Source organism: Tauraco erythrolophus, chromosome 14, assembly GCF_009769465.1.
Source record: "Tauraco erythrolophus isolate bTauEry1 chromosome 14, bTauEry1.pri, whole genome shotgun sequence".
NCBI lineage: Eukaryota > Metazoa > Chordata > Aves > Musophagiformes > Musophagidae > Tauraco > Tauraco erythrolophus.
The window spans coordinates 298251-311533 of NC_141478.1; the positions used below are offsets into that span (position 1 = coordinate 298251).

The 13283-nt window shown below is 54.5% G+C and overlaps 1 protein-coding gene across 1 annotated transcript; it reads left to right on the plus strand.

The window, feature by feature from the left end:
- The first annotated feature begins 1740 nt into the window (after positions 1 to 1740).
- PDIA3 (protein disulfide isomerase family A member 3) lies at positions 1741 to 9932 on the plus strand. The gene is given in 21 exon segments (XM_086620130.1): positions 1741 to 1898; positions 2042 to 2120; positions 3004 to 3121; positions 3552 to 3659; positions 4580 to 4709; positions 5196 to 5317; positions 5451 to 5580; positions 6089 to 6152; positions 6154 to 6199; positions 6202 to 6271; positions 6783 to 6885; positions 6887 to 6913; positions 7771 to 7797; positions 7799 to 7855; positions 7857 to 7901; positions 8622 to 8651; positions 8653 to 8702; positions 9201 to 9258; positions 9528 to 9543; positions 9546 to 9612; positions 9614 to 9932. Coding segments are annotated over 21 exon segments (1536 nt in total). The 3' UTR covers positions 9645 to 9932.
- The last annotated feature ends 3351 nt before the right edge of the window (positions 9933 to 13283 follow it).

The following is a 13283-nucleotide window of genomic DNA, read 5'->3' on the forward strand; positions in this document are numbered from 1 at the left end:
GCTCTGCCTGCACCCACTGGCATCCGCAGGCGCAGGCAGGATCTGAGTAGTGCTTCCAGCAGCCAAGCTGCGGCAGCAACTCTCCCTACCCATGTGGTGTTGGGGAGGAGAAGGCCAAAGTGGGCATCACCGAGGTGGTGCCACTGCCCGGTACCAGCATCGCAGCCCTGGTCACGCCACGGAGAGGGCAGCGGTGGGAGCGCAGGGCAGCGGCAGGTAAGGAGCACTGCAGCGTGGAGGCACCTCGGAGGCACTGTACCTGCAGCAGTCCTTGCAGATTTGACCTGCGTCGCGCCAGTGGGTGTAATCCCCAAAGAACAAGACACCAGAGACGGCAAAGGTGTAGAAGAAAACGAGCAGGACAGGAGGGTGTAGGTCATGGTCTGGTGGGAAGAGGCAGGACACGAGGCACTGCCGCACGGGGCAGTGGCTCCTCCTGAGTGCTGGGACTCAGCCGGGAGCACTGAGCTCTGAGGGTCGCTGGGGGTAGGGCAGAAAACGGGCAGCAGTGGGTAAAGGCCAGGGCAGGGTGCGGGCAGGACCACTGCTTGGAGCTGAGCTGTGGAAGGGAGAGCTGTGCAGTGGAGAGGTGGCAGAGCAGTGCTTTCCCATCGCTGTGGTACTCTGGGTGCCTGGCCCACCTCCAGGGCCCTTGCTATGGACATGAGGATCATCTGGATCTGCCAGAACTTGGAGAAGAGTTTTAGGGAGTGCAGGACATGGAAGACACAGTGAACCCTCACAAAGACAGACTTCACCATGCGGAACAGGAACGGGATCTCGAGTTAGCACAAGCAATGACACCCAGGTGGGATTAGGCCAGCCTGTGAACATGCCTTAAATCTGGCACGTATGGCCATCAGCAGCTGCTCTAGGGTGATGCAGCAGAGCTGGTGGCAGGACCCCGGAGTGCAAGGGCCCCTGTCCCGTCCGAGGTGCTTCTTCCCAGCTCCCTTGTTCACCCTGCTCTGCGTGCAGCCTCAGCCGAGCTCAGTACTGGGGCCAGTTCTGTTTAATGTCTTTACCAGCGATCTGGACGAGAGGATGGAGTGCACCCCCGTAAGTGCCAAGCCGGGCGGGAGTGTTGATCCGCTTGCAGGCAGGAAGGCTCTGCAGAGGCTCGGGACAGGCGGGATCGATGGCCCGCGGCCGCTGCACGAGGTTCGGCAGGGCCGAGTGCCCGGTCCTGCCCGGGGGTCACAGCAACCCCGTGCACCGCCAGCGGCCGGGGGAGGAGCGGCTGGAGAGCTGCCCGGCGGAAGGGAGCCGGGGTGTTGGTCAGTGGCTGGCTGAATGCGAGCCAGCAGCGTGCCCAGGGGGCCAAGAGGCCAGCGGCACCCCGGCCTGTGTCAGCAATAGTGTGGCCAGCAGGGCCGGGGAAGCGACGGGCCAGGGCCGGGCAGCGGGACGCGGGGAGCGGGGGCGGCGCCGTAGCCCAGGGACGGGGCCGAGCCGGATCGGCGGCCGGCGGAGCCCGGGGGGCACCAGCGCCGAGCGCCCCGCCCGCCCCGCCGCGGCCCGGAAGCGGAGAGGCGGGGTGGCCGCAGCCGGCCCCGCCCACCCGTGCCGGCAGCCCATTGGCGGGGGCTGGCGTGACACGCGGCGCGGCGCCCAACGGAGAGCTGCCACACGGCAGATCCGGCTGGGGGGGCGGGACTTCCGGCCTGCGGCCCCCGGCCCCTGCTCAGCCGCCGCCGCCGCCGCCGAGGAGGGAGCCCCGCGCCGCGCGCCCTGCCCGCCATGTCCGCGCCCCGGCCGCTGCCCGCCGCGCTGCTGCTGCTGCCGCTCCTCGCCCTCGCCGCCCGCGCCTCCGACGTGGTGGAGCTCAGCGATGCCGACTTCGAGAGCGGCCTGGCCGAGCGCCCGGGGCTGGTGCTCGTGGAGTTCTTCGCGCCCTGGTGAGGGGCGGCCCGGGCGCGCGGGGGCGGGCGGCGGAGCGGGGCCCGGGCCCGGGCGGCAGGGGCGGGGGCAGGAACTGGGGCAGGAACTGGGGCGGGCGCGGGCCGGGGTGCTCCGGCCGGACTAACCCCCCTCTCCCCAGGTGCGGGCACTGCAAGCGGCTGGCGCCGGAGTACGAGGCGGCGGCGACGAGGCTGAAGGGGATCGTGCCCCTCGTGAAGGTGAGCGCTCGCCGCCCCGGGCGCCTCCCGGGCCGGCCCTGGGCCGGACGGAGGCTGCGCTGCCGCAGCCCGCGGCCGGGGCCCACCGCGCCGTCTGAGGCTCCTCAGAGCTCCGACGGGCTTCGCCCTTGGAAGGTTTAGCCGCCAGGGAAGGAGCTGGACGCTGAGCCCTGCGTGCCGGAGCTCCGCCGCTCAGCCGGTGTGCGGAGCGTGCCAGGGGTGCGTGCGAGCGAGGGAGGGCTGGCCCGGGCGGGGAGGAAGGAGCCTTCTCTGCGCTGTGCGGTCCAGTCTGAGAGCTGGGGTAGTGCTTTACTTCGTGGTCTTGTCCCGTGGCTCAGAGAGTAAGGCTCGGTGTCCCAGAGCTTTCCTTTCTGCCAGAAAACTGGTGTGATTCTTTCAAGTCAGCATCTTCCTTTATGGGAAATGGCTTGGACTCGACACTGCGGCCTCCTTGTCAGCTGAGGCCAGCCCGTTTTCTTCAGGCATCGTAGGAACTTTAGAACTGGGGAGATGTCGAGAATAGTTGATTGCTGTTAAGGCTGTCATTGATTTCAAGTGTCTACCCTTTTAGTATTTTTTGTGCGTGTGTAGTCTGGACAAACTCGCGACTGCTTCATCTTTCCAGTATTCCCTCAAATGTTTTTCTGGGCCTGTCATTACACCCATGCTACCTCCTTCTCCAGTGTTGGCTCTCCAGCCTTTGGTCTTGTAGATGCTTTGCATATCCATACACTTTGTGAAAGGAAGGCAGCCTTCGTTAAAAATACACAAGAGCTTTCAGACCCTCTAGACTTTGTGTGATAATGTGAGTAAGGGCAAAGCTGCTTTCTTCTGTGTGTATGGGTGGCTAGGTCTCTGAGCAGCAAGGCTTCTCTTCCTTTAGGTTGACTGTACAGCAAACTCAAACACCTGCAATAAGTATGGAGTCAGTGGATATCCCACCTTAAAGATTTTTCGAGATGGAGAAGAGTCAGGAACCTATGATGGGCCCAGGACAGCAGGTAAGAGCTCATCATCAAGCGTCTGGCTTGCCAGAAGGGTGCTGGCAGGCAGGCCCAAGTATAATAGACCTGTAGCAGGGACAGCACCTGTGTCGAGGGATGCAGAGAAGGTTCCCACCTACACATGCTCCCTCATTGCCCTTTCCAGAGCTCTTTGTGCTGGCAGAGCCTGGATGTTTAGTATCCCCTAAAGCTCTTGTGAAGGTTTCCACATTATCTTTGACTCCCAGTACCCTTGATGGGCAGTATCTGGAAAATGCTGCAAAGTTCCTGTGTGACGTTGGTGACAGCACTCTTTCAATTCACATCGTATTTATTTTATGGGAGAGGTGTAACGGATTTTGCGGAAACAACTTCTGCTTGGGAAGCTTGAAGATTGTATTGTAGAACTTTCTGTTGATCCCTTGAATGATTTAACTTTTCTTTTAAGATGGAATTGTCAGTCATCTCAAGAAACAGGCGGGACCTGCTTCAGTGGCTCTCAATTCTGTGACTGATTTTGAGAAATTCATCAGTGATAAAGATGCTTCTGTAGTGGGTGAGTAGATCCAGTGCAGCAGTGAAACAAGTGGACGCTTGGCTCTGGGAGATGCCTTGCGGAATACACTGGGAAAGGATAAGAAGCAGTATCACAAGCTGTAGCCAGAGAAATTCTAGCTGCATGTAAGCAGAGAACTCTTTCATACTGGGAGTGATAAACTGGAACTTGTGCCTGGAGGGATTTCAGAACATTCAGATTTTCAAAACTCAGTTGGACAAAGCTTTGAGCAACCCGATCTGACTTTGAAGCTGGTCCTGCTTTGATCAGGAGGTGGGACTCAATGACCTCTGGGATTCCTTCCAACTTTTTTCTTTTTTTTTTCTTTTCCCTGTGGTTCTATGACTGACTGTCAGACCTCCTGGCATCACAGTGCATGGTTTTTTAAAGGTTGTTGCTTCTTCTGCCTGGCTGACAACAGGTAGCTTTGGATTGCTTGAACGTACACTCGGGTGCTGTCTTGTGGCACTGGTAGGCTGTCAGCATCGTGTGATCCGATCCTGGTTTACAGGTGGTAACAGCAGCTTTCCTTTGTGCCCATCAGATGACATCTTACACGTGTAACTGCATGAGTACTGATCAGCGTTCCCAAACTTATTTTTATTAAGTACTGTTGGCCATTGCTATCTCTAGTAGTGTCATGATTACAAATGGATGTCTTGGTGCTCAGAGGACAGCTGTCTTTTGGCTGAGTGACTAAGCTGGTCAGACTTGCGTAACCTTTTTTCTGGTGGAAGGGAGGGAATACAAAAGGTTCCAATAAAAATGGGAGAGAAGCTGTCGAAGAGGAAGGCCTAAACATGCATTGGAGGACTCGATTCCGAAGGGATCTTTCAGTGTGTTGTAGCGATAGATGATGAAGGCTGCACAGTGACTGCTGCTGAGTCGGTTTGGGGTCACCATCTGTCTTTCTGCTGCAGGCTTCTTTGGGGACGCATCCAGTGATGCTTATTCAGAATTCATGAAAGCTGCCAACAACCTAAGAGATAACTACCGTTTTGCGCACACCAGTGAGGACCAGTTGGTGCAGAAGTATGAGGAAGATGGAGAGTAAGTTGTTTAACACAAGGATTTCTTGTTATTGAGATGTCTGTAACAAATTCATAGGTTCCAGTTGTCAACTGGATTCACTTTCTGAACATAGTCGAAGGTCTCGTTTCTTCCCCAGCTGCCTGTGGCATACCTTTTTTTAACCTCTTTTGAATCGAGATAGAAGGGTACCAATGGTGCAGGCTCTGGAGGGTTAGTATCTGTTGTGAGGGAAGTATCTCAATAGAGGCATTTTGCTTCCTCGTTGTTTGTTACGGTGGGGTTTGGTTTGTTTCCTGCTGTGGGCCGTTCTGAATAACGGAGAAGGGTCTGGACAGGTAGAAGTCTGCTGCAGTAGTGCCACCAGGACACTAGGCAGTCTGTTGAATCTGTGCACACGTGAATGGAGGAGTTAATGGAGGACTGGGTTTCTTGGCTCATGCTAGTGCCCATCCTTGGGCAACCAGGGCTATCATAACTAATTCCCGATACCTGCTGACCCCTCAGGGGTTATGTCTTGTTCCGTCCTCCACCGCCTGACACGAACAAGTTTGAGGGAACAGCTCCATCACGTACACAGGAAGACAAATGTGTCACCAGTGGAAAGATCAAGAAATTTCCATCCAGGAGAGAACCATGTGAGTTCCTTAAGGTTCTTACTGTTACGTGTGTGGAAACAAGAGTGTGCTGCGTTGAGCCCGTTCCTGGGAGGGTGATGGGTTCTGGGCAGTGAAACTGAAGCTGCTGACATCTGTCTCACTGATAGCTTTGGCATCTGTCCACACATGACTGAAGACAACAAAGACCTGATCCAGGGGAAGGACTTGTTGGTGGCATAACTATGATGTGGACTACGAGAAGAACGCAAGGGCTCTAACTACTGGCGCAACAGGTACGTGGTGGCAGGAGTTAATCAGCTTCTCTCGCTTGTTCCCTGCATCGGTGCTGTTCCCATAGCTAGTTTACAAGTTTCTCCTTGTGTCATTTCTTCTCCTATAAATATTCCAGCTGAGTTTCTAACCAGAAGTACTGGGGTGGCTGCAGAGCCCAAAGCATGCAGTATGTGTATCCTTTAAAACCCCACCTCCCTGCTTTTGGATCCCAGCCCTTAGGCCTTAAAACTCAAATTTCCTTACAGATGGTGTGAGGTATTCTATCTTTGTATTCCTCAGTGCCTGAGACCCTGGTGGACATGCTGACAGGGGTGGAGGATGAAGGCACACAACGTTTGCAGACCTCATTTGCGATAGACACGAGCTTACTCTCTGCTTCTCAGCACCATTTCTCTAGGACTTGCGTGTGCAGAAACATCACGCCGTTGAATTCCTTGTCTAGGTTGTGTGAAGATAATGTTGCAAGGAATCATGTTTTATGTTTCTTGTTGTGTTTTTTTCCTTCAGAGTTATGATGGTTGCAAAGAAGTTCTTAGATGCTGGCCACAAGCTGTCTTTTGCCGTTGCTAGTCCGGAAAACCTTTGGCCATGAGCTTTCTGAATTTGGCCTAGACAGCAGCGGGGTGAGGCCTCGGTTGTGGCCATCAGAACCGCTAAAGGAGATAAATATGTCATGCAGGAAGAATTCTCGTAAGTTTTTGAAACTTACCAGTGTTGCCTTCGCTTGATGGACTTTGGTCTGGTGGTTTGTGACCAGGTCATACTTCCTTAACTTGGAGGAAACAGGAAAGCTGGATGTTCCAGCTGGAAGAAATGATTGCTAGGTCAGAATGGCTCCTACTCATGGGTTTTCTGGCTTCCTAGAGAGCTTGCAGCCCCTCCTGTTATACAAAAGTAGAGTTTAATTCAAGATATTTAAATGGTTATGGACTAAGATGCATTAAAGGGCAGAGGAAATGTGTTGTACCTTTCTTCTTGAGAAAAGAAACTTAAAGGCATTGGAAGGTTCTAAAACTTAGGATGGGGCGTGCATCCAGCCTCTTGTCAAACTCGTAAGGGTGTCTGCACTTATTCTGGGGTCTTGTAAGCATCCCCAGACTGGTGCTCTGAGAGATGCCGGTGGCATCTGTTCTGTGGGTGGAAGGTGCTTAAATCAGTCTTGAAAGTTTCCTCTCTCATCCTGTATATGGGATGATGGCAGTAAAATGTCATTTCATTTTCAGCCGTGATGGAAGGCTCTGGAGAGATTCCTGCAAGATTACTTCGATGGAAACTTGAAGAAGTATCTGAAATCAGAGCCTGTCACCTGAAAGCAATGATGGCCCTGTGAAGGTGAGTGCGTATCAAGTGCAGCAGCAGCTCCTACCAGTGGCTGGAAGACACGTGTTCAGCAGCAGATTCTCGTGGTGCACCAGTATCCCGTGCTGCGCTGTGGCATCTTGAGAAGCATCTGCTGTGACAGATAGAAGAATTCACTCCTTGTTGTATTGCAGTTTTCTGAGCCAAGCGAGAAAGGCAGCTTGCTGTTCTGATTCCATTTTGTTCTCTTGAGCGTAGTAACTGCTGCTTGAGCACACTAGTGATGTGCTCTACAAGTGGATGGATCATCCAGATTTACAGGCATTAAGCAAAGGTCTGCTGTCTGGCTTGGCTTCCCTGTGGCATGGCTGTCAAGTTGATCATGACTGAACCATTTCTAAGGAGTTATGCGTTCTTCTCATCATTGGTGGTGGGGGGTGGTATCACTCCTGCCTTTCATCCCTCTCAGTAACTTATGCCTGGAACGAAAGCATTCCATGGCCTGGATCTGTGATGAGGGCCTTGCAGGGAGGTCATCGCTTTTTTCTATGCGGATGGCCTCAGCAGTCTTGCTAAACTGATTCCTCAGCCTGGAACTTGCTGAAATTAAAAAGAAATTATTTTGTCCTCCTCCTGCAAGGACACCAGATGCAAACCTCACTTGCAGGTAGTGCTGGTACTTTTCAATGGATTTTTACCCTGAAAGTTGAGGATGTTACAGGTTGGTGAAGAATTGTGTGTTTGGTCGCTTTGCTGCTTGCCGCGTAGGTGCAGCGGTGACCATTGCTGCCTCACTGTGGGAGGGACTGGGCAGAGCGTATGGGGACGTGTCGTGTTACAGCCTTGCTCCTGACTGAGAGGAAACTAACTGTATGATCAAATGTTCTCAGGTGGTGGTTGCTGAGAACTTTGATGACAATTGTTAATGCAGAAGACAAAGATGTCCTGATAGAGTTTTATGCACCTTGGTGTGGCCCACTGCAAGAATCTGGAGCCCAAATACAAAGAACTGGGGGAGAAGGTAGGTCCAGGACTGCTGCAAATGCAAACTGGATTTTGCAGAACTGAACAATCCTGCAGGTTCTGTCGTCCAGCCGTTAGGATAACAGGGCATAGTTGTGCCTTGCCAAAACTCCCAGTCCTCGGGATCTCCTGTGAATGCAGAAGTACATCAGCAGGATGGGGAGTGTGGCAGGAGCCACACTAGTAGGTTTGGCCTGCTTCCTCTGTATCCTCCGATTCAGTGACTGGCCTCAACTGGCAAGGTTCCTTTTTGGGTCTTTCCCTGTGCACGGATCGTAGTCTCCCATCTGGTGAAGGGTGACACTGCCCTGCAGGCTGTGACGAGTGGAGCAAATAATCCGTTCTCCCGTATCTGACCAGCCTTTTGCTGTTTGGCTGTCAGCATCCCTCCTTCCTCGGCACCTGCGTATCCGCACAGCTCTTTGCTTCAGCTTTAGGGTTGAAGGTAAGCAGTTGCTCTGGGGTAAGCGTTCTCCAGAAGTTAGACCAGATCAATTCAGCAGGTACCACTGGGACATGTGTGCTACGCAGAGCTGACGGAGGAGGGACCTTCTTCCCTGTGCCCCTGTTGAGGCAGCAGAAAACTGCTCAGAAGAAATTTGCTCGCTGTTTAGCATACTGTGTGCACTGTCCTCTAACATAACTATCTCAGATGAGGTTGAGGGCGAGTTCCTGGTGTTAACTGGAGTAGTTACTAATAAGCTCTTTCTGCCAACAGCTCAGTAAAGACCCCAATATCGTCATTGCCCAAAATGGACGCTACAGCCAATGATGTGCCTTCTCCATATGAAGTCAGAGGGTAGGTCTCACTGTTAGACCGTGTGTCAGTGGATGAGTTCAGGCTTCTGTCTCTGACATAGCAACAGCTGAAGGACTCTCACTGGGAGGATGGGTGGGGACTATTGGCATGTGATTGCTAGGCATTTGCTAGGGTGAAGAAATCCAGAGTTAAAACAAGGGACACTCATCTGCCTTGCTTCTCTGGCATTCTGGAGACCTGTCTTGCTACTTTGAATCTGCTATGATTCTGTTCCTGGCAGCATAAAAACAATGCTGATCTCACTTTTCTGAAAACAGTTTAGCTAGCAAACTTGGGCATCGTGGAGCTCAGGCAGCTCGCGGACATGGCCAGGCTTTTGGAGGCCACACCTGCTGGCTTCAGAGCTCCTGAAGCTGTTACCACATTAAACCAGAGGAATGCAGGGTGCGAGTCCTTCTGGAGAGGGCCAGCATGCTGCTCTGAATGAAAATGGAGCACGGTAGGAGGCCCACATGTCTCGTCTCTCTCTTTCCCCAGCTTCCCCACCATCTATTTTGCTCCAGCTGGCAAGAAGCAGAGTCCAAAGAAGTATGAGGTGAGTATTTCACTGCTCTTTCTGCTTTGGAAAGAAGTGAAGTAGCATCCAGGTGTCCAGGTAATGCTGAGCCTCTTGAGTTGTGGGTGGCACTCTGGGAACGCACCCATGGTACCTGGTGGGAGTGTCCTGCTGCAGACCCGGGGGGAGAGCTCTGCTGGCAGTCACTTTTGGTCTCCTGCCTGGCACCTGAACCCCCCCCTGCCCCTAGCAAAGGGGAATCCAGAGAGGGTACAGGCACTGGCCTCATTGTCTTGTCCTTTCTGCAGGGTGGCAGAGAAGTGAGTGCTTCATTATCTACTTGAAGCGGGAGGCAACCAACACTCCTGTGCTGCAGGAGGAAGACAAAACCAGAATCCAAGAAGAAGGTGAAGGAGGATTTGTAAAGTACCCACTCACCATCTTGTCAGGATGAGCTCTGTGTGAAATCGGGGAAGCACTGGGCAGGCTGGGGGCCAGTTCTGGGTTGTGGAGAGCCAGTGACCTTGTGGGCTGAGGGGACCCAGCTGCTGTATCTAGTTCTGTTTAATTTCCTGCCGTCTCTTAGCTGCACTGTTGTGGGGCTCCCCAGACTGGTTTGTTTGTGGTTTGGGAGGGGGTGGGGGGTAGGGTTATTTCTAATTTTTTTTGTACATTTGGAGAAGTGAAACATAAAACGACCCCCTTGAGACCAAGTGCCCCTGTCCTGTGGAGATCTGTCAAACCTAACATCAGGGTCCTGCTTTTCATAGACAGCAACTGCCTACTGTGAGCCGTTCCCTTCAGTGAGCCTGTAGAAGTCTGTTTCTAGATCTTGAGCTCAGCCTTTAGCCTGTTCTCCTTCTTCCTCGGCTAATGAGAGGCCTTCCAGAGTGCAGTAGCAGCAACTGTTCTAATGTGCTGTGCTTCAGGTGCTACATTTATGTAGACTTGGGGCTCAGGGGACTCTGTTCACAAATGCTGCTTCTGCCTGTGCACTGCCTGGTAGGGGGTAGTGCTGCTTCAGCGAGTTTAGAAGTGTGTGATGTGACTGTTGGATCTAGACAGGTGCGGGCACCCCGAGCAGACTGGCATAGGGCTTGCTCAGCAGCATGCAAGCACCAGCAATAAATTACCTTTTCAGTGGGTGCAGCAGTAGTGAACTGTGGGAGAGGAGCGCTGCTAACTACGTCCTCCACCCACACACAGGTAGGGCCAGAGCTGAGGGTGTTTCTCGCAGCCGTAGGCTTGTCTGTGGCTCGTGTGTGGTTAGGACAGCTCAGGACTGTTAATTTAAGATTGTCACTTCTCTCAGAGGAGAGCAGGAGCAGGCTGGTAGCTTGTGGCTTTGCTTCAGGAGAGGAATATGATCCTGTGCTGCAGGTGGATGGTGTAGGCTGTGACCCACCGTCTCGGGGTACAAACAGTCCTGCTTACCTGTGGCCCAGAATGTGCCGACTGGGAAGGTCAGGAGTGAGCTGGTGGGTGGAGAGAGACAGGCTGTTGCCATGGCTCTCCCAAGTTTCTCAGTCTGTGTGTGAGTTGAAGTGGGGATCAGCAGACTCATAAGGCACTGCTGTGTTGCAGCAGTTACCATGGCAAGAGCCAGTGCTTGCTTCCTCTGTGGATTCCTCCCCCACAACTCCAGAGGCTGTGTACCAGTTATTTATTGCTGCTGGAATTCTCCAGGTACAGTAGATCATACACCTCTTAGCACATGGTTCTCTGCAGCAGCTATGCCATTCCAGTTCCGAAATACAGGAATTTCTTCCCCAGCTACAGCGGTACGTTAACCATGTCTGCCTTCTGTACGCCGCTGGCTGGTGGGTGCTCTGCCTCCCAGAACAGACAGAAGGCACCCTGGGGCAGGGGCAGCCTGAGTGCATTGAGGGGTCCTTGCACCTCAGGCTGGCAGGACCCCTGCACCTGGCTGCAGGCTTCAGACAGTAGTGCAAGGAACAGGGGAACACAGCAGGCCCTACTTGTGACTACTGACCACCTTCTGTAAAACCAACTGGAGCACTGCTTCCCTGCTGGACAGGGCACTGCCTCGTTTCAGGCAAGGGAGAGCCAGGGGAAGCTTTTCTGATCCTCCCTTTGCTCCCTGGTTGGTGACTTCAGACCTGGTGGCAGCGGGGCACTACGCACGATCTTGGCGGGTTTGGCCCAGAGCCCTCTCTGGACAAGCAGCGGTGCTGGTGCCCAGAGCAGCAGGGGTGGACGTGGCTGAAGTGGTAAAGCTTTCTGGCACACATTGAAGTGGGCCCTTACTTTCAGCAAGAGGTCTGCATGGAAAGCTGGCCCAACCCTGTGGGAGGGCAGCCACGGCCCAGAGGGTTCAGTGATGCATCCAGCAGGGCTGGCTCAAGGCTCAGCAAAGGGTCTGGGTGCCAGGCTCTGCTCCTCTGCAGCCAAGGGCTCCTCTCCTGCAGGCAGCAGAAAGCCAGCTGGCCCCACGGGTGGCTGTGCAGCCTGGCAGCTGGGGGGAAGCACTGATGGCAGCAGGGCACTCCTGGATCTTGTCCTTAATCTAATGCACACTCAGGGATCTGCTTCGTCCACCACTTCAGGACAGGTCCAGATAAAGCAAGGAAAAAAGAATTGCAGCAGCAGTCTGCCTAGGAGCTCCCGCTTCCTTCAAACTGTAGAATCAGGCTTTTGATGTAAGACAAAAGGTGGAGGCTTCTGGTGGAGGTACTCGCAGCGACTCTTCTCCTGCTGATAGCTAGGATATGTCTAGGGGGGGAAAAACAAAATATGTACATGGATCAGCTCAGGAGGGAACCCAGTCCCTGCCCTGCATCCAGCCTCACCTCTTGAGGTGGCTGTACTCACGCACAATTGTAGCTTCAAGGCCTGAAACCCAAAAGAAGCGGGTGAGCAGAACCAGGGCATGGCTATATTGTGCCATCATGCCCCAAGTCTCTCACTTGCCTTGTGTTTCTCTGTTCCTTGTTTCAACACCTTCATTTTGGCTCCTAGTTGAATGAATTTCTGGCTCACGTTACCAATACGAGTGCAGATCGCAGTACTCCGTGTAGTCTGCACTAAACGCTGCCTCGTAAGCTCTGTGCTGCTCCACTGAGCAGACGCTATGGTTTTTCCTGCCGTGACCAGGAGAAGCTTGTTCTTCCTGCGCCTGCAAGAGCTCTGCAGCAGAGCAGAGCCCTTGCCCATGGTGGGGCAGGGGCTGGCGGTGCCATGTTGTCTTGCCAAGGACCCTGGCATGAAGGGCAGCAAGCAGTAGGACAGTGACCCAGCTGTGCCTGGGGCTTGGCTGGCAGACCTTTTTCTGCTGCTGTCAGAAGTGAGGCAGGTGGCTCAGCCCAGCCCACCTGATGCTGTGGGGCTGGGCCAAATTACGCTGAGCAACAGGGAGCCTCATGGCAGTGAGTACCAAGCCGTCTTACCACAAGTAATCTGGGATCTCTGCTAAGGAGCTGCTAGTCTGGGACCTGGCATCTGGCAAGGAGCAGATGACGAGGTTAAAGCGCTCTGGAGAACCTCTTTCCACCTTGGCCAGGACCTGTCCCACCCCTGGGCTCACTGGAAGGCCCCTTCTCCAAAGCCAAGCTTGCAGTCACACAGCTCTGGTGGGCAGAGAGGCCTTTCGGGAGCCCCAGGGGGTGGTGGTGTGCAGGGTGTGGGGGTGCCCTGCTTGGCCACACAGCTGCAGCAGAGATGGCCTCGGGCCATGAGGCTGGGAGGTTCACCCAGGCTTGCATGTCCTCCCCTGTGTTTGCCCTGGCCTCCTGGCCAAAGACTCTCTGCTTGCCAGGAGTCCTGGTTTAGGCCACCCGCCTCCTCCCAGGGCACCCCAGTGTCTGGTCCAGCTTCTGCTGCACGAGCTGGCCGGGCTGTGCACGCTGGGGCTGTGGCCCTGGTTGCCCACCCCAGGCAGCTCCTCACCTCTGGGACAGGCTGCAGCCTCCCCGAGATCCCCGTTCCCCACCCCGCCGTCCCCTGCGGCACAAGCACCAGCATCACCGGGACCCGGCCCTCCCGGTCATTCCCAGTGTCTCCACGCCGTGGCCGCCCTAGGCTCCCCGGTCCTCCCGCTTCCCCGC